Source organism: Erpetoichthys calabaricus, chromosome 6, assembly GCF_900747795.2.
Source record: "Erpetoichthys calabaricus chromosome 6, fErpCal1.3, whole genome shotgun sequence".
In the NCBI taxonomy this organism is placed as follows: Eukaryota; Metazoa; Chordata; class Cladistia; order Polypteriformes; family Polypteridae; genus Erpetoichthys; species Erpetoichthys calabaricus.
In genome coordinates this window covers 70,298,474-70,317,239 of record NC_041399.2, presented here as the reverse complement: position 1 = coordinate 70,317,239, position 18,766 = coordinate 70,298,474, and the positions used below count along the sequence as shown (strand labels likewise).

The following is an 18,766-nucleotide window of genomic DNA, read 5'->3' as shown; positions in this document are numbered from 1 at the left end:
CTGCAATACCTCACTGCATAAACTATATTGCTACTCTGAGGGTTTAAGAAAAAGCATCAACTTTCTGTGAATATACATACGATGAGCAGGTTAACCCCAATGATTTCAGACTAATTACCTGGTGTGAAAGCAGGATTTCCACGTAACCTTTGGTTTCTCTGTTCAAAAAACCTGAAGATCGTGTAGAAGAGCATTTCATCCTGTGTCTGCTTTGCTGCATCAAGGAACTTACGGGCAGATATATTGTCATGTCCACCAACACTTCTGATAAAGCGAAGGGCACCCAAAACTTGGTGCTTTGACAACAGTACTTCTACTATCTCATCATTGGCTGTGGATAATCTCTGGGGTAGAAAAAAGCGCAATAATATGAATTTCAATCATTACCTCAGTCAACACAAAATCTGAAAATAAAAAATTCCAGGAGCATCAAATAAATGGATTCTCAGTTGATTGTTTTCAAAGATACAAAATGAAATGCTACAAAGACTTAAACTCTCCACCTGCTCCTGAAGAAAATGACAATATTTTGGCAGTACAATATCAGATGGAAAGTTCTAGAAGGTTTGTTCATCACTTGGAATTTACAGGATTCCTGCAAGAATGGCTCCCAAATTGTAATCTGGGCCTGTATTTATCAAACGTCTCAGTTACTCATTAGACTTGCACTTAAAGTCACACTTTGATAAGAATTGGTCAAACCTCAGAATAGAACATAAGAAGTATTTATAAAGCAACCCAGTCCCAGTCCCTGCTACGAGTAGAAAATCACGTCCGAGAATGAATGTTGTCACAATTTTACAACAGCCTGTGTGTAGATATTGTGATATCTCTTGCATTTCACATATGCATGCTAATCTACACTGCATTGGTTGTCATGCGTGTGCCGATTTTCATCAATGAAACTTGCTTTAATATTGACTCGTGCAGTTATGGAAAATTTATAATCTGATATAAATGATATAATCTGTGTATTACCTAATGCATTTTAAGGGCATTGAAAGTTTGCTGCAAAATTCGAAAAACGGTTGGCTGTGACAGACAAATTTCCCTGTGGCCAAAATGTTACCAACATTTTAATTTCGGCTAACAGTGCATGGCTTCACGGTGTAGATGAACTGATTAAGTAACAAACAAGATTTGTTATAAATATTATCACTGCCAGATCAATATTTTTTATAACAATCTTGTTGTCCAGTGAAGACTGATCACTTATGTTAGGTAGAATGCCTAGAGAGGGCTGGGTGGTCTCATGGCCTGGAACCCCTGCAGATTTTTTTTTTTTTCTCCAGCCGTCTGGAGTTTTTTTTTTGTCCTCCCTGGCCATCGGACCTTACTTTTATTCTATGTTAATCAGTGTTCCCTTATTTTAATTCTGATTTATTTTGTCTTTTTTCTCTTTCTGCATCATGTAAAGTACTTTGAGCTGCATTATTTGTATGAAAATATGCTATATAAATAAATGTTTTTGTTTCCAAAACATTCATCCTTTTATGGGACGTGCGTGCCAACCTCTACCGGAACGCCATCTTCTGCAAGTTAGGACAGCTCATTAACTCTACAAAATCCTGGTGCAGTTAGGAAGGAGTACATTCCTAGATTCACAAAACTGATAAAACGCTTTTATTTTTACGTCTAAGAATAGGCACAAATTAGCATCACTGAGATTTCTGGGGCAGTTAGAGGACCGTTTACCTGCTCCGAGATGCTTGGTCTCTACAAGTGTCAAAATAAAAAAAAAATGCTGATCTGATTAGACAACTGCACACTAAACATTTTACACTTTTACATTTCCAATTCACATATTTCTCACAACTATAAATAAATCTGCATTCTTTAGTACATGAGAAGTGATACAAATCATACCAACCTTTAACATGTCTAAAGACAGCTGATGAGCTGGTGGGTATGTGCTTTCAAGGGACAGTAGAAGACAAGCCTGTGTGCAAAAAAAAAAAAAAAAAAGGGGGTTTTAATATTTAAAATAGATAAAAATATTTACCAGTTACATTTGCTTCTAGTTTATATAATCAATCTAAAGTATCAGAAGCATTAATCGTAATAGTAACTGGGTCATTAAATCACTTAAGCATGCAGTATAAAAGAAATTCAAGCACTGCTTTTCATGCTCCTCCATGAGGCTACTATAAAAAAAAAAAAAGTGAACAAATCAAGAGAGAAAACAATCCATCAAGTTTCACATAACAATACAAAGTCTTATGTCAAACATGCATCATGTTTGACTTAAGACTATGGGAACAACGTAAATGGTTTAGGTTTTTGAAGCTCGGATAAAACATCTCTGTCCAGCAGAATCATGGGGGAGCAGAAGCACAGGGTGCCAGTCTATCACAGGTGAACACACACACACACACACAGGGGACAATTTATCATCGCTAATCCACCAAACCTGCCTTTGGACTGTGGGAGGAAACGGCAGCATTTCAGAAATACCTTACATTTATAGCCATGATAAATAGCAGAAGAGCGCACTTTTACCATCAGAGATCATTAAAGGGACCAAATGACATAATTTTTGGGAAAGGCAAACAGGCTCATGTTGGTGATAAATAACTTCTGTACCTCGCATTTATGACCACACCTGTGATGGACTGTAGGTTTTTAGCTAGGCAGCACATGCAAAGTAGAATATCAGTTTGACTACGGCCAAAAATGACCTTGAGTAACTTCAAGTCATGTGTTGTGCTGCTTACAAGCAAACGGAGGACTTTAAATAACTTAATACTGACAATGGATTACAAGTCAGGCTGATTTCATCTACAGTCACATGAAAGAGTAAGTACACCTCCTGAAATGTTTATTCTTCTTTAACATATGTGGACCTGTCAATATTTGATGGTTATTTAAATGGTATCTTTAAATAAAGGTGATGTAATTGTGAAAGAAAACAATGAAAATTTGACTTTCCAATAATTTATTCAATGAAAAGTGAACAAGTATGTACTTTCCGTCTGTGGAAAAACTAAGTTCACCCTTGGCTCATGATCTTCTTGTACTGTGGTCAAATAACTATCCTTGCCATGACTGTCCAAAGCACGTTATTCCAGATGTCTTGGTCTTTGCATTGGCGTTCACAGGCAAACTTTAATCGTTTCCTAAAGTTCTTTCTGGACAGCAAAGGTTTCCTCTTGACACACCTCCTATGTGTGCAGCTTCTTTCTAATGGGAGACTCATGCGCTTTGACATCAACAGTGGCAAGAGCTCCCTGAAGGTCCCATGATGAAATTCTGGGGTTCTTAGCGACTCCTTTCAGCATCTTGTATTGTACTCTTGCTGGGATGCCCTGGCCTGGACAAGTTGGCAGTTGTTTGAGACCCTCTCCACTTGTAGACTATCTTCCAGACACTGGTAGTTGTTTGGATATCTTCTTAAATTCCTTCCCAGACTTACAGGCATCTATAACCCTCTTTCTGCAGGTCTCAGAGGGCTCTTTCATCTTGGCATGGTAATAATACGCACCTCATCAACAAAGAGTAAATCAAACATTAAATCTTAGGTTTAAATAAGACAGGGTCCTCTAAGAGCCTCTCTAATGATGTTCTGATCATTTGTGCCTGATCTGGCATACCGGATACTAATTTTAGGTATCTGAGGTAGTATTAAATGTACAGGTGTACTTACTTTTTCCACATGCAAAGTTTGCATTTATGTTTCTTTCAATTATACAATGGACTACAACATGTAAATATACCATGAAGTTTGTTATATTTTATCACCTTTACCTATTGAGTGTTATTTAAATCAAGATCAAATCTAGGTATGTCCACATATGTTAAAAAGAAAAAAACAAACAGTTCAAAGGATGTACTTATTTTTTCCCCATAACTACTGTGTACGTACAAAATCCTGGTAGTAGAGTACATTGACCACAGCAGAAGCCCCATTTGTACAGAAAGAGAATTAAAAAAAAAATCTTGGGGCCTTTGATTATTACTAAAGCACATCAGCGGTGTTTGGAACCAACAATTTTGCAAATTTCCAAAGTAATGAGTACCATACACAGTTATTACGGTATACTACTAATTCACAAGGCTAACTAAGATAGCACTGCACTTCAACGGAGATCAACTCACCAATGGCTTAGAGTCACTGAGTACATGGTACTGAAGAAATTGGTGCAGCATGTAGAAGAGGTTATGCTGGACCAACGTTTTGATGACCAGCTCATACAGGTAGTGCTGTAAAGATAACAAAAAAAAACACACACACTGGCCATTAGAGTACTTGTGCAGCCAAAATACAGGTATATAATTATTAAAATTGCATAACATTCATTCTAAGCCAAATTTTCCTATCATTAGGAACCCATCTTGCACCCATTTCCTCACTCACCTCTTCTCTTTGCTTCCAATAAAGTACTATTTCTCCCATTTTGCACACTAGCACAGTCTTACATTAAATAGCAAATTTCTGTTTTATATTATTCAAAGTACCCTGCTACTGTGCCTACACAAAGTATTCCCCCCTTTGGAAGTGTCACATTTTATTTCTATACAGACTGAATCGCAGAGGATATGATTTGGCTTTTTTGACACTGGACAATAGATAAGATGACTCTTTAATATCAAAGTGAAATCAGGTCTCTGCGATTGGCTATAGAGATCACCTATCTGTAGTCAAATACTACTGTAGTATAAATGTACCTTATCTAGAAGGTACAACTTCTGGGGAGTCGGACAAAAGAACAGCCCAAGCAGCTCTGTGAAAAGGTGATTGAAAAGTACATGAGAGGGGAGACAAGAAAATATCCAAGTCACTGAATACCAAGTTAAAGTAATCGGTAAGATATAGAAAAACAATATGGCACAGCTGTAAACCTGCCTAGAGAAGGCCATCCACACAAACTGAGTGATTGAACAAGACAATGACTAATGAGGGGGGCCGCCAAGAGACCTGTAAGAACTGCGAAGGAGATACGATACAGTGGCTGAAACTGAAGAGACTGTGTAGACAACAATTGTTGCCTGGGTGCGTCACCAGTCACAGCTTTATGGGGGTGTGGCAAAAAAAAAAAAAGACATTTCAGCTAGAGTTTGTCAGGAGGCACATAGGAGACTAAAGTCAGGTGGAAGAAGGTTCTGTGGTCCAAAGTGACCAAAATTCAACTTTTTGGACATTAGACTAATACTATCAGATGCCATGTTGCACTGCACATGATCAAAAAAACACCCAATCCCCATTATGACTCATGGTTGTAGAAGCATCATGCTGTGGGGATGCTACATACAAATGGCTTAAAAACAACAAGGTTAATGTGCCAAGCTGACACAGACCTGTGCACACGGACTCTTCTAAATACTGACTTGAAAACTTGTGAGATCTTTTTTCCCCCATTTCATATTATTAATTAGTGTAGATCACTTTACAAAGTTCCGGTTTCACTTAGACATTAAAGGGTCTTTTTTTTTGTTGCTAACTGTCAAAAAGGCCAAATGAAATCTGTTATTGAATGTTGTATAACAATAAAATGTGAAAACTACCATGGAGAGGTAAATAACTTTTTAGAGGCAAAGTGTATGAATTATTTTAAATATCAGACTAAAGCAACAGGATACTTGTGTACTCAGCTAGTGAAAAGTCATTTTATTAAATCAACTTTCAATAATGTCAATAAAGAATGTTTACTCTGAAAAACAGGATTTTTTGTATATACAGTAATCCCTCCTCCATCGCGGGGGTTGCATTCCAGAGCCACCCGCGAAATAAGAAAATCCGCGAAGTAGAAACCATATGTTTATATGGTTATTTTTATATTATCATGCTTGGGTCACAGATTTGCGCAGAAACACAGGAGGTTGTAGAGAGACAGGAACGTTATTCAAACACTGCAAACAAACATTTGTCTCTTTTTCAAAAGTTTAAACTGTGCTCCATGACAAGACAGAGATGACAGTTCTGTCTCACAATTAAAAGAATGCAAACAAATCTTCCTCTTCAAAGGAGTGCGCGTCAGGAGCACAGACTGTCAGAAACAGAGAGGAAAGCAAACAAATCAATAGGGCTGTTTGGCTTTTAAGTATGCGAAGCACCGCCGGTACAAAGCTGTTGAAGGCGGCAGCTCACACCCCCTCTGTCAGGAGCAGAGAGAGAGAGAGAGACAGAGAAAAACAAACAGTCAAAAATCAATACGTGCCCTTTGAGCTTTTAAGTATGCGAAGCACTGTGCAGCATGTCACTTCACGAAGCAGCTGCACACAGAAGGTAGCAACGTGAAGATAATCTTTCAGCATTTTTAGACGAGCGTCCGTATCGTCTAGGTGTGCGAACAGCCCCCCTGCTCACACCCCCTACGTCAGGATCAGAGAAAGTCAGTGCAAGAGAGAGAGAGAGAAAAGTAAGTTGGGTAGCTTCTCAGCCATCTGCCAATAGCGTCCCTTGTATGAAATCAACTGGGCAAACCAACTGAGGAAGCATGTACCAGAAATTAAAAGACCCATTGTCCTCAGAAATCCGCGAACCAGCAAAAAATCCGCGATATATATTTAAATATGCTTACATATAAAATCCGCGATAGAGTGAAGCCGCGAAAGGCGAAGCGCGATATAGCGAGGGATCACTGTATTTGGTCAGCTCAGGCATACTTTGCTTACAGGCTTTGATGATAATGAATTACTTTAAAAAGGATACACCCTACCTGTACTGTAATCTGGAACTGGTTCAGAGACCGGATATACTCCATCAACACAGCAGTTATGAATTTATGAGACACATCCTGTTCAAATATAAATATGTATCATATTTAAACTTCAATACAAGTAAGAAATCATTCCATGGTTTCATGGGCTTCTACTTTATTTTTAGTACAAGTTAAAATCACAGGAGCAAAATTACACGACCCTGAGAAACATAACATTAAGCATTCACAAATTACTGTGGACACAGTGTGGATTTTGATTTGCTGGTTCCTTTTAGAACAGTAAAAGGGCTGGACTGGGGGCTTATGCAAAACTCACAGTAAACGGTGATCAACTTGTGTTTTGGTGGCTACAACAAGCCTAGGGGGACATTTTCATTTCTCCTCACCTCTTAAACTACCCTACCTCTAATATAATAAATGGAGTAAATACATTTGCACACATATTTTAAAACCTTTTAAAATGTCAATGTAATCCTTCCACTTTTGTCCACTTCTTTACCACTTCACTACTTTTGATTACATCTTGCCTGAAGAAGGGGCCCGAGTTGCCTCGAAAGCTTTCATATTGTAATCTTTTTAGTGAGCCAATAAAAGGTGTCATTTTGCTTGACCCCTCACTACTTCAGGGCCAAAAATCTATGAATGCTAAAAACCAAAAGAGAGCACTGCTGACTTCAAAAAGAAAAAAAGACAATCATCACCGCACTCCATATCAATGGCTCCCCCGTCCAGATATTTAGCAGCTTCAGGTTCACCAACTGCCTTTCCTGATCTGTTAACACCGCCTGCACTCTCAAAATGGACCAACAAAGGCTATTATTCCTGAGAAGGCTAAAGAGCTTTGGGGTGGAAGCCATAACACAATTAAACTTCTACGCTGCACTGATGGAAAGTATCCTGACCAGTTACTACAGTGTGGTTTAGTGACCTGACTTGCCAGGACTGCAAACTCCTCCAATGGGCTGCCTGTACAGCTTCTAAAATCATTGGGGATGACTTTCCATAGCTCTATAACATCTACTCAGCCAGGCACCTGAGGAGTGGTGAACTCATCATCTCCAATGACAGCCACCCAGCTCATCCCACTCATCACCACTTGCTCCACCTGCTTTAGGGGCAATTTCTTCCCTCATGCTATAAAAAGTCACCGAACTCTCAGTAACCTAATCTTGCATGCCCTGTATTGTATCCACCTGCTGGGTTATGTGTAATTGTATTGTATGTTGCATATGTAACTATCATCTACTATTTTATTTACTCTTATTTACTGTATTTATCTTCTGCTTCTCCATTTACTGTATTTATTTAAACATCATCATCTTATTGTACTAGGAGGCTCTGCCCCCTGCTCGCTTCGCTCGCCAACCCCCTGGCGGGTGCTACGTTCTAGCCACTTTGAGGCTCTGTCGCTCATGTATGGGGCAGCAGATGTACAATTGAAACAGATTGTTATTTTCATAGGAAATGTTACATATGCATAATAGAACTAAGATTACAGTGAGTAATTGACCACAGTAAAAAATAGTAAAACGTAATAAATTGAAAGAAAATTATGTTTCATGTTGCGTTAGAGGTATTCGTTGCATTATATGTTTTCTTTCTGTTTGGCTTTGAAATTAACACAAATACTTTTTAAACTTACACTTTTACTGTAAAACTTCAATAAAAACAATAGTTGAAATTAACTTTTCGTCAATATCACGTTGAATTTTGATTCCGTGTTTGGGCTTACATCGTGACAACGCAACATATGACTGACTGTGAGTGAATATCGTTTCTTTCCCTCTAATAAATAAAATGACTTTTTCTAATGTTTGTCCCTATTATTTGTTAATTATCATAGCAAAAGCTATTCTAACGGGAAACTGTAAACATTTTAATACGAATGGCATATCAAGATCTCCTTTGGTGTCTAATATTTTCCGCAAAAGATGTACTACATTACCGTTCTTGTTGCCTGTTAAAATTTTACATGTCAGAATTGTTCGACAAATTTTGAATACAACTAGTCTTGCCCTATTGCATAGCCCTTCACTCATATATAAAATTACTCAATAACATTACGATACATCCTTCTTTCAACAATAATTCAGCCAGTGGAAGACCGGACGGTGTTAACGGTTGTAGATATTCTAAGTTGACGTTTTCATCTACCGCAACATCACCACCAACTGTTTCAAAATAGTCTATTGATATGCATTTAACCAATTTGCCAATTTGACCGCGAAAATTTATAACAGCTGAGAGCGCAGGAACTGTGTCTAACAAAAGCATTCACACGAATGAGAGGTCCGTGGGCGTGGGCCTTTAACCTGAATGGCTGAGAGGAGGATGGGACTTAAAAAAGTCTCTTGCCAATAGTCTCAAGATTTTCTTTTATAATAGAGAGGTATTATTGCATGTACATGCTTCACCACACCCACCATTCCCCCTCCCCACAACTGTGGCAAAAGAATTTCACTATCCTCTCACAGTATGTATGTGATGAGAATTTAAATCTTGATTCTGAAAAATGCTTTTAATTTAAAGTGATTTGAAATCAACTGTCATACTGTTTTAGTGATTTCAGTCACATTTACTAATTTCAGAAATTCTAACTTAAAAATAAACAAAAAAGTGTATTTAATGCAAGAATACATTTTCTCCTTAGAAATCTTACCTTCTTTTCAGTAAAAACTGACAACACATGTGTGTACATGTCCGACTGGTCAATGACTGCTTGTGTGCGAACTGGCCTCTTCTGTGATGTGTTGCCACGAGTCAAACCTGACTCCATCGCCTGGAAAGTAAAACAAACTGTGATGAATTAGTAAGAAATTTATTACAGCAGAGTACAAACATTTAGTAAAAGCACAAACTGCCATTTCAGTGACGCATAAAAGAATATCTTAAAGTAGTAAAACAAACAAAAAAATTCTCTCTTGAGCCAAAATACAACAGTCATCCCTACACCTAGCATATCCCCTTACCATTTGTGTACAGGTGAAAATAGTGTTTTTTTTACTTTGTTAAATAAGACATAATATTTGTGTGATGTGTAGGTAAGATACATACATCCTCACAGGTGGCGCAATGGTAGTGCTGCTGCTTTGCAGTAAGGAGACTGTGGAAGATTGTGGGTTCGCTTCCCGGTTCCTCCCTGTGTGGATAGCGCTTTGAGTACTGAGAAAAAGCTCTATATAAATGTAATGAATTATTATTATTTATTTATTATTATTGAGATTTTTAAGTGACTAGACAGACAAATGTAGAAGTCATGGAGAAAATAACTGAAGAAAAACAGCTGAAGAATTTATCATGACTGGGATAACTAAATGTTTTCCAGGGGACAAAGCAGCTTGAGAACTGATGGGATGTACACTAACAGACTGCTGAATAGGTTGATGGATATTGGGACACATGCAAACACCAAACAACACCTTCAAATATCCACATATATAGTGTCATCATTAACAAATTGCTCAAGCTTTAAGCATTAGTAAAAAATAGTGCGTTAGGTTTGCAGAAGATGCGATTGCAACATTTTCAGTTTGTATATTAGTGTAATATTAGAGAAATATTTCATATGAAATATGAAACCATTGATAAGTTTATTAGTTGTTCTTGTTTAAGCATGACACAAGTATTGCTTTGTTTCTGTTAATCTAGGCATGAAATAAAGGACAGTATGAAAGCACTACATGTTCTTTATGTTCTTCTAGGTTCTCTCTCTTGATTCTTTTTGGTTCTCCTGAGGCAAAGCATGCGGTGTACTCCTTCTCATCACTCTTCAGGTTCTCTCTCCTTATAAAATTTGCCACTTGCAAAAGTTTTTCTATTGGAACACTCACCAACTCTATAATTGCTCAACTACCAGACACAGTTTGTTGTGTGACACAGATTTGAATTGTTCTGGTTTTATGTTTTCATCCATTTTAACTCCTAGTGTTTGATAATTCTGGGACTCACTTGTGAGAGAATAATTTGGAGGCAATAATAGGTATTTTGGTTTGCAGTACACATTGAAATATATAAGCATTTGTTTTAGAAAAGTTATGAAAAGTCTGCTGAAATGGTCAAGTAAACAAGCAGAATGTTACAGGAGAATGGTTCAAGAAACTATCTGATGTAATATTCTTTCATGCACCTAGTAAGACTTGATAGTTGGCACATGCACAGTTTTCATAACAGAATAAGCTGAATTCAAGAGATATTGAAGAACAAGGATATAATGGAGAAAAACTTTTATTTTATGCTACTTGTGCTTTAAGCTAAAGCACCTCGTGTCTTTTAACCAGAGTATGATATGCAAGTATTAATTCAACACTGCTATGCAAATTCAGTTGTTAATAAAACACACCTCAGCCCTTACTTTTTTGACCATTCTGTAACAGACTACTGTGATGAATGCTCCCTCTTCGGCATTTGCTGAAGAGATATTTAAAGATGTAATGAACAGGTTTCCTCCTGCCTGGTTCCTGACTCAAAGAGGTTTATCAAGTTTGTCCTAGTAGAGGATAAGTTTCTTACTTTAATTAAACATGTTGATTTCTACCACACACTGAAAATAAAAATAGATGAAATAAAGTTTGTTATTGTGTCACTAAAACTACCTTGTTTTTATTGACGCTAGCATTGCTATGGGGTTAGGCAATGTTTCTGTCTAACCCAGTTCCTGCAGGAAAAAAGGGCAGATTGTCCTTGTTAAGACTTTTCTGTGGTGGAAAATTGGGAGCAGACCGTGAGCTGTGGTCCTACACGAGTGCTGTCTGTCATTGCTGAAGTTTCCACGGGTGAGTAATCAGGAGTATACATGTAAAACAAGATTGATTAGCTAAGGTACAGTTTAGGGGCATTTCATCTTGTTACCAATAAAAAACCTAGGAAGCTTGTATAGTGCCTTTCAAGGCCAGTTTTCATAATAAAACACCTTTATTTACACTTTCATAGCACAGCCTTCTTAGTAAGTTATTAGTGGTAGAAAGTTGACAGTATTAACTAAGAAAGTAATAAAAAAAGATAAAGCATGACTCCTAAGTGTGCATTTTTTCAATTTATGAAAAAAATTAATTGCAAGCAATTTTAATTGGAGTAGTGTGGTTTGTTTGTCTGAATAATTTATATTAAAAAAAGAACACTTTTTACACTTTACAAATAACTTACACAATAGCAAAAATCTATAGAGTAATCATATTTGGAGGTGAATGGAAGATTTTGTTTGTGTTATTTTTTATATAATATTTCTAACTAATAAAAATGAATACTTGTTAAATGATTTTTCAATGCCAAGATATTATGTTTTAGTATTGAATTTTCTGCAAGCATTCTTCATTTCCCAACTTCTTACTACATTTTACAAAATGGCTAATAAACAAAACCTCTTAACTCAAAGAACTCTTTTCTTCATTTAAATAGAGCTTTAACAGATACATAGTGCCAGTAACTTATCAAGTATGAAACATTAGCTTTACCATGAAATACTGAATTTACAGACTGACTGCAGAAACTGTATAAATGCAAGTCTAATTAAATCAGGGCTCAATTACAACCAGGAATTCATCCAGGAAAGAGACTGGCTGCAAAGAAAATCAGAAGACACTGTGATACCCCATAGACTGACAGAAGTAGCACCTACAGTCTTAAATACTGTATTTAGTGAAGATTTGCTCAGCTTTGTGGCGTCCCAATGAAAGGGAAAACTTTAGTTGGATATACTTTTTGCTTTAAATAAAAGTGTACTAATCAGTGTGACCCCTGTAGATTAATAGTACTGTTCAAACCGCTCTATTAAACAATAACAGTTTTAAACGACTCCTTTTCATGAAAGCAGAATGTGCACAACTTGAACAAGAAACACTGAAACATAGGATAAGCAGTACATCAAGTAAGCCAATTTAGGTTTTCTCTCTATTATAAAAAGAAATCCTGTCCCCTGTTCTGACAGTCTACGATACGTGAATTTCTCGGAAGATAATTTAAAGACCCGCGAGACAAAAGAGACCTGCCACGGTGCGTCTCAAGGGAATATAGAACGAGAGTCTTGCAAGACACACCCTACTTACAAGCAATATCAAAAAAAACAAATCAGTAGTGTAAAGGCAGTCATGCAGCACACACAGCTCCAGGGCTTTCAGTGCATATAAAAAGTGTATAAGGTCAATACGGTAGAAATGAAATGAACGGGGTAGAAATGAAACATCGACGATTAAACGAAGAAGAAAGAAAAGTGCGGAGAAAAAAAAAGAGACCCAAAAGCCATGGAGAGAAAAAAATGCTAAAAAGAAAAACAATAATCTAGGTGCAAATTTAGAAAATAAGGAACGTGATGATCAGGCGGGAACAAGTGTAATGGAAAAAAAAAAAAGCACGTCCAATTGGGCGCGGAGAAAACAGACTCAAATGCGTTGGACAGAAAAAAGAGCAAAAAAGAATAATCGAGGTGCAAATTCAGAGAATAAGGAAAGTAATTATCAGCCCGGAACAAGTGGAATTGAAAAAAAAAGCACGTCCAATCTGGCTCAGAATTAAAAGACAATGAGTAAAAGAAAGTAGAACTTCATAAAGACATTTACAAACGTTGACGCTAAACACATGCAGAGCAGGTTAGAGACTATGAAACCAGTGAAATTAGAAAGGCTAAATTAAAAAAAAAAAATGACGCTATACACATGTGGAGAAAGCTGCAATAGCAGCTACCCCAACCGAACGCGAGCAGCGTTATACATCCTGCAAGAAAGAATTCAACCACGCCCGTGGCCAGAAATAAAAGACAGGTATTGCTTTTACAACGTCACGCGAGACCAGGCAGTGAGCCATCATTTAAAACAAGTCAACAGACCTCTAAGCTAGCAGTTGTTGGATTGCTTTTGGCAGGCAAGCATCATGTGTTCCGAGCTCTTAAAACAACGACATGCGACAGGCAGAAGAGGCAGCTAGCAAGCAGCAAAAAGACAGCAAATGATCCAAAGGCATATCCTTAGCGTACGTTCAGCTGCAACACCCTTCACAACACGAGCAGTATTATACGTCTGGGAAGAAAGAGATGTAACCTCGCGCGGGGCAGGAAATAAAGAAACAAGTATTGTTTTTACAAAGGTTTTTAAAGTACAAGTGAAAATAATGCATATCTAACAATTCACAAGAAAATAATCTCTTTAAATTGTAGATTGCCTGCCTAAGGTAAAGTCATCCCTGATGAATGGGGACGTGGGAATGAGGGGTCCATTCATCGGATTACCGCTATTTCAGATGTGGAATGGCAAAATGGAGGAGGCAGCTTGATGAATGAGGTCTCCAGGACTTAAAACAAATCCAAATCATATTATGTGATATCTTCTAATGTGAAATTCTACTCCGTACTTCTAGAATTTTTATACTGTATTGAGGATTTATTCTGTTCTAGCCCTTGTACAACCTAGACAAAAGCTGGGGTATCACCTTGGTAACCCCATGTACTTTTGGAACTGTGAGAGGAAAATAGCACGACTTTACAGACAGGAGTCCAATGCAGAACTCTACTTACTTTTTTACTTTGTAAAAAAAAATTAACTGCTGATGATGTAGATCGTTTTGTCTGTGCTGAAATTCCAAACAGAGAAACCTATCCTGACCTCATTAAAAAGATTCAGCATATTGGGACTCGCAAGATTACAAATATTGTTTTTACAGAAGTTCTGAAATAAAAGTGAAACTAATAAAATAGCAACAAATCAAAGAAAAAAAAATCTTAAAAGTGTGTATCCGGAAAACCAAACATGGGGGTTGGCGAGCGAAGTGAGCAGGGGGTGAAGCCCCCTAGGCTTTTAAATAACATGAAATGATCTATGTTGATACATTCATGTTTATCATGGCACAAGAGAGTGGCAACTGTTGCCTGTTGAACGGATATGGAAGTGAGAATTTTTCTCTATCCAACACATAGGAGAGTACTACAGCTACTAAAATGGAATTCTATTATGAGTTCTAATTACAGATAAAACATTAAAGGGCACAAAAAAAATATGAATGCTGTAAAATGTGTGTCTGTTTGATGTGGGTTGAGATTCAAATTAAACAATTCATAGCGAAACAGGTTTTCAATTTTCTTCCAAACTTCAATCGTCAATGTCCTTCCACTTGGTTCAAGTAACAACTTTGTGGAAGTGTAAAAAAAAAAAAAAAAGGTTCATAGTGTTCAATTCTACAAAGAGCTAGTAATATACCAGAGTGACTCCTTTATTAGGTACACCAGCCTCTCCAGTGTAACAGGTCGGTAACCAATATCACCTGCAAAATAAATCTGTTGGAATCAGATGGACAGGAAGCAGTCAACAAAATGTGTGTGTGAAAAATCCCATAGGAGATTTAGAATAAGATTATTGCAACAATAAACTACTGTGATCTTTTATACACTACTGACATGTTCACATATCATGCTCAACTGGACAATCCAAACCTACCCTACCATAACTAAATGGAAACTTAAAAAAAAATGGAGCAGAGCAAAAATGACTGAACACTGCCTCCTCCTAGTGGAGAGACCTCAAACACCATTTACAGCTAGTATTGGTCCAAATCAGTGAAGTATACTTTTTATGTCCCTGTTTTATGAACCCTGGAGGTAATCCCAGATCGATCTTTTAACACATGCAAGCATGTAAAGAAGCAAAGTGTTCAGAAATAATCATGATTATTTTACCCACCATAGTGTAGCTCTGATCCATCTCCAGAAACTCCTTGTACACCTGGTTCAGTTTATCAAACACAGTTGCAATAACTGCAAGACTGTCTTTCTCTTCTCCATTTAACACTACAAGAAGAAAATGCACAACAAAATAATACATTTAATTACACACTCCAGCTATTAAAGCTGAATTCCCCTTTGGAATCTGTTTGTAGAAAATGTTTACATGGTCCACAAACAAAGGATATGTAATTTGAACTGAATACATTATTAAAAACAAAATTGTTCAACAATACAGTACAGTCCAACTTTTCTGATCTGAATTGTCCATAGCCACAAAAGAGGCATAACTTCAAAATTACACCTTAAACATCAATTTGAAACAAACATGACAATTGTTATGATTTAAAGTAAAGCAGGACAAGGTGGCATTGCAAGTGACACAGTCAGCTGCAACTGCAAAGCTAAGAAGCAGCCCGCTCATACTGTCATTTGACACCTTACTGCAATCAAGTGTGAGTTTTTCTGTGGAAGTGCTATAGTGGATTTTGTGGAATGTATCCTCTGAATCTCTATCCAATACCACCATACAGATCTAAGACAAATGACACTTATGTCTTGGACTTGTGCGGTTTATTACCTTGGTCAGTGAGAATTATGGACATAGTTTTACCAACCTTGATAGATAAATGTTTGCACCAATAATCAACCACAAATTAGGATGTAGGCGTACTCAAGAAACCAATGCCAAAATGCCCATGTTTCCATTTATAAACCAAGGTTTTAACTTCTGCTCCACAGCACAAACCCAGTTGTCTAGGGTATGGCCCACAACAAATGGCGGGAGCAGTAATTATTCTCCAAGGGATTATTCTAGTGCTGAACCCTATGTAACAGAGGACAGCCAGCAATGGAGTTAGATTTGGGTGCCATATTGAGTCCTAAAAATACAGCAGTGTGCTACATTGTGCTTTGCAAGAAAAGCACAAATCACCTACTTTGGAAACACACAGATAGGATCACCATCTTGCAGTCTCTTCTCCGCAGAAGGAAGTCCATCAGCCTTCCTTTGTCTTTTAAAAGCCTGAGAGCAGGTTTCAACTTTACTTGCAAATACCACAGATAGCCTAAATAAGAAAAATCGAAGATATGAATAATTACGCACCTTTCATAAAAGGTTTAATAGGAGACGAATCATTTCAAAAACCAATCACGCTTTGAGAATTATTTTAAAAGTTTACCCTTCTCTCTCTGACTTGGAGAAACATAAATCAATGTTTGCCTCCTGGGACTGTACCTACATCCTTTTTATACAATAATTATCCCATAAATAGTATAGAAACCATACTAATAGTGCAGCTGTAATTTCAGAACATTTTTATCAAATTATTGCAAACACAAGCTTAAAATGTTATTATTTTTATTGAAAACTAATGTTTGTTTATTTCTCATGTTATAATAATCATATCCTTAGACACTCATTTTTTAAAACGTTTCCTGATGATATTTGAATTTTCTGAGGCCCACCACTCACATCCAATTAAAACCTGCACTTTTTATCTATTTCACTGAAATGAAAGAACTTGCATTTAGTTTATGTACCACCCTGCTAGAATTATTATTTTATTACTCCTGTGTTTTCATATTAGTCCTCACTATAATAACGCTAAATACACTGAAACTAAATGTAAGAATTAAAAATATAAGCTCATTAGCCCGCCAGTTTAACAGTAGCTAGCTTGAGAAAGAAGGGGCGCTGAATAAAAGAAGTACCCAACAGGAACCATATAAAAAGGAACCCATATTAGTGACAAGGATGCACATCTACATGTGAAAATGGTTTAAATACTTCTAAAACTTTTATTTAAAAAGCAGACTCTGGCAGCTGTGGTTCCTTGAGTAACACAGGCCATTTGCCTTGAAATCCTAGGATTTTATAGACCCAGTGCTACCGACTCAAAATGTGTTTCTGAAGGCTCAGACCAAATTAAAAACTGAGCAGAATTTAAAGATCTTTGTCTGACCAAGCAACTCCTGAGTCTGCAATTATGAGGTGAGTTGGAAGATAAATGGGAGACCTGGCTTGACAATCAGTCAAAACAAACTAGTAGAAAAACAAGGACAGGAATATATGTTTAAATAATTCCAGGGAGATAACAGGTATTCTTCTGTCTTAATTTGTACATTTTTCATCTCTTTATAACAAGCACTTTGTGTGTCTGGGTAAAATCATTGATCCCTTTTGAAATTTTAGACTTAATTTCCATTATGATTTCTGCTGATAATCAAGTCATATTTAACTTACAGTTTTACTTTTTAAAACTATATATCCTCCCAATCTGCTTAATATCTACATTCGAAAAAATACACTCCAAGAACTGTAGCTCTGGCAGCTATTACTCATGGTCACCCAAAAATCCTGTAAAATAGTAACATTATAGTTTTAAGGTTAGTTCCATGCTCACTTCAAAAACTGTTTATCAAATCACAATGAATGAATATTACCTTCACTGGCACTGATGATAATATCAGGCTGGAAGACACTCCAAGTAGAAGAATCTTTATTTAGAAAGTGTTAAGGATTATTTTGAATTACAACAGAAATTCTTAAAAGAAAAAATTATCAAAATTTCAGATACCAGTTTTTCAATTAATTTAAATACATAAATAAATAACTATCAGGCATATTTCAACTACTCCTTTAATCAGTAGATATACCCTTTAATAATAGAAACTGGATGTAGAAAGGAGTTTCTCACCATCTCTCTCAACTGAATCCGCTGGAGTACTATATTTAAAAACGGCATGATTATCTCAGAAAAAAATTCTAAGAACATATAATATTGTTTTGTTCACAGGACTTATTTTAGTCCTAGACTGCACTGTTCACTAGGTCTGAAGTCAGACCCGCTCTGTGAACTTTGCTCGTTTTGGAAAATTTCTTTCTCATGTTCTGGGCCTATCCTCCCTTGGCTATTCTTTACCACTATTCTAAATATAATTGTTCCTTGCTTTCCTCAATATTTTTAGATGTCTCTACGTTTTCCTTTTCTATTTTTCATATAGTTACTTCGTTATGTTCAACTGATGCCAAAATCTTGTTGGTCTCTATGTGAAAGAATCCAGCGAATACCACTTTTAAAAAAAGTAATCATGCTAGCCGTAGCGGAAGCATGAATAAATAATTCTTCTAACAAGACGATTTTAAACTGGGAACATATTGCTTCATTGGATGCAGACTACAATAACTGTGGGGTGTCTGTTTATTATATTTAACTTTGCTTTTTTATTTTGTCCTTCTGTCTTTTTGTCCCCCCAGTCTCTTTCTTAGATGAGGGTTGCTTCAGGAAGAACAACAACACAAGAATGGAGTTTAATTTTGATCAAGTTGTATGGGCTGAGGTTGGATGGGAAGGGTGGGAGCTGGCAAGTTATAAATCTGTTGCATGGTTTCTCTCTTTCTTGA

The 18,766-nt window shown here is 36.8% G+C and overlaps 1 protein-coding gene across 1 annotated transcript in view; it reads right to left on the bottom strand.

Moving 5' to 3' along the window:
- The window catches only part of rmc1 (regulator of MON1-CCZ1), a 41,673-nt gene that overhangs the window by 1,434 nt on the left and 21,473 nt on the right, over positions 1-18,766 (bottom strand). Inside the window, exons 12-19 of the mRNA XM_028803676.2 lie at positions 17,806-17,859; positions 16,299-16,427; positions 15,320-15,426; positions 9,319-9,438; positions 6,657-6,734; positions 4,096-4,200; positions 1,871-1,939; positions 119-344 (exon numbers count right to left, since the gene is read on the bottom strand). Coding sequence (XP_028659509.1) covers positions 119-344; positions 1,871-1,939; positions 4,096-4,200; positions 6,657-6,734; positions 9,319-9,438; positions 15,320-15,426; positions 16,299-16,427; positions 17,806-17,859 — 888 coding nt within the window. The remainder of the gene's footprint in view (positions 1-118; positions 345-1,870; positions 1,940-4,095; positions 4,201-6,656; positions 6,735-9,318; positions 9,439-15,319; positions 15,427-16,298; positions 16,428-17,805; positions 17,860-18,766) is intronic.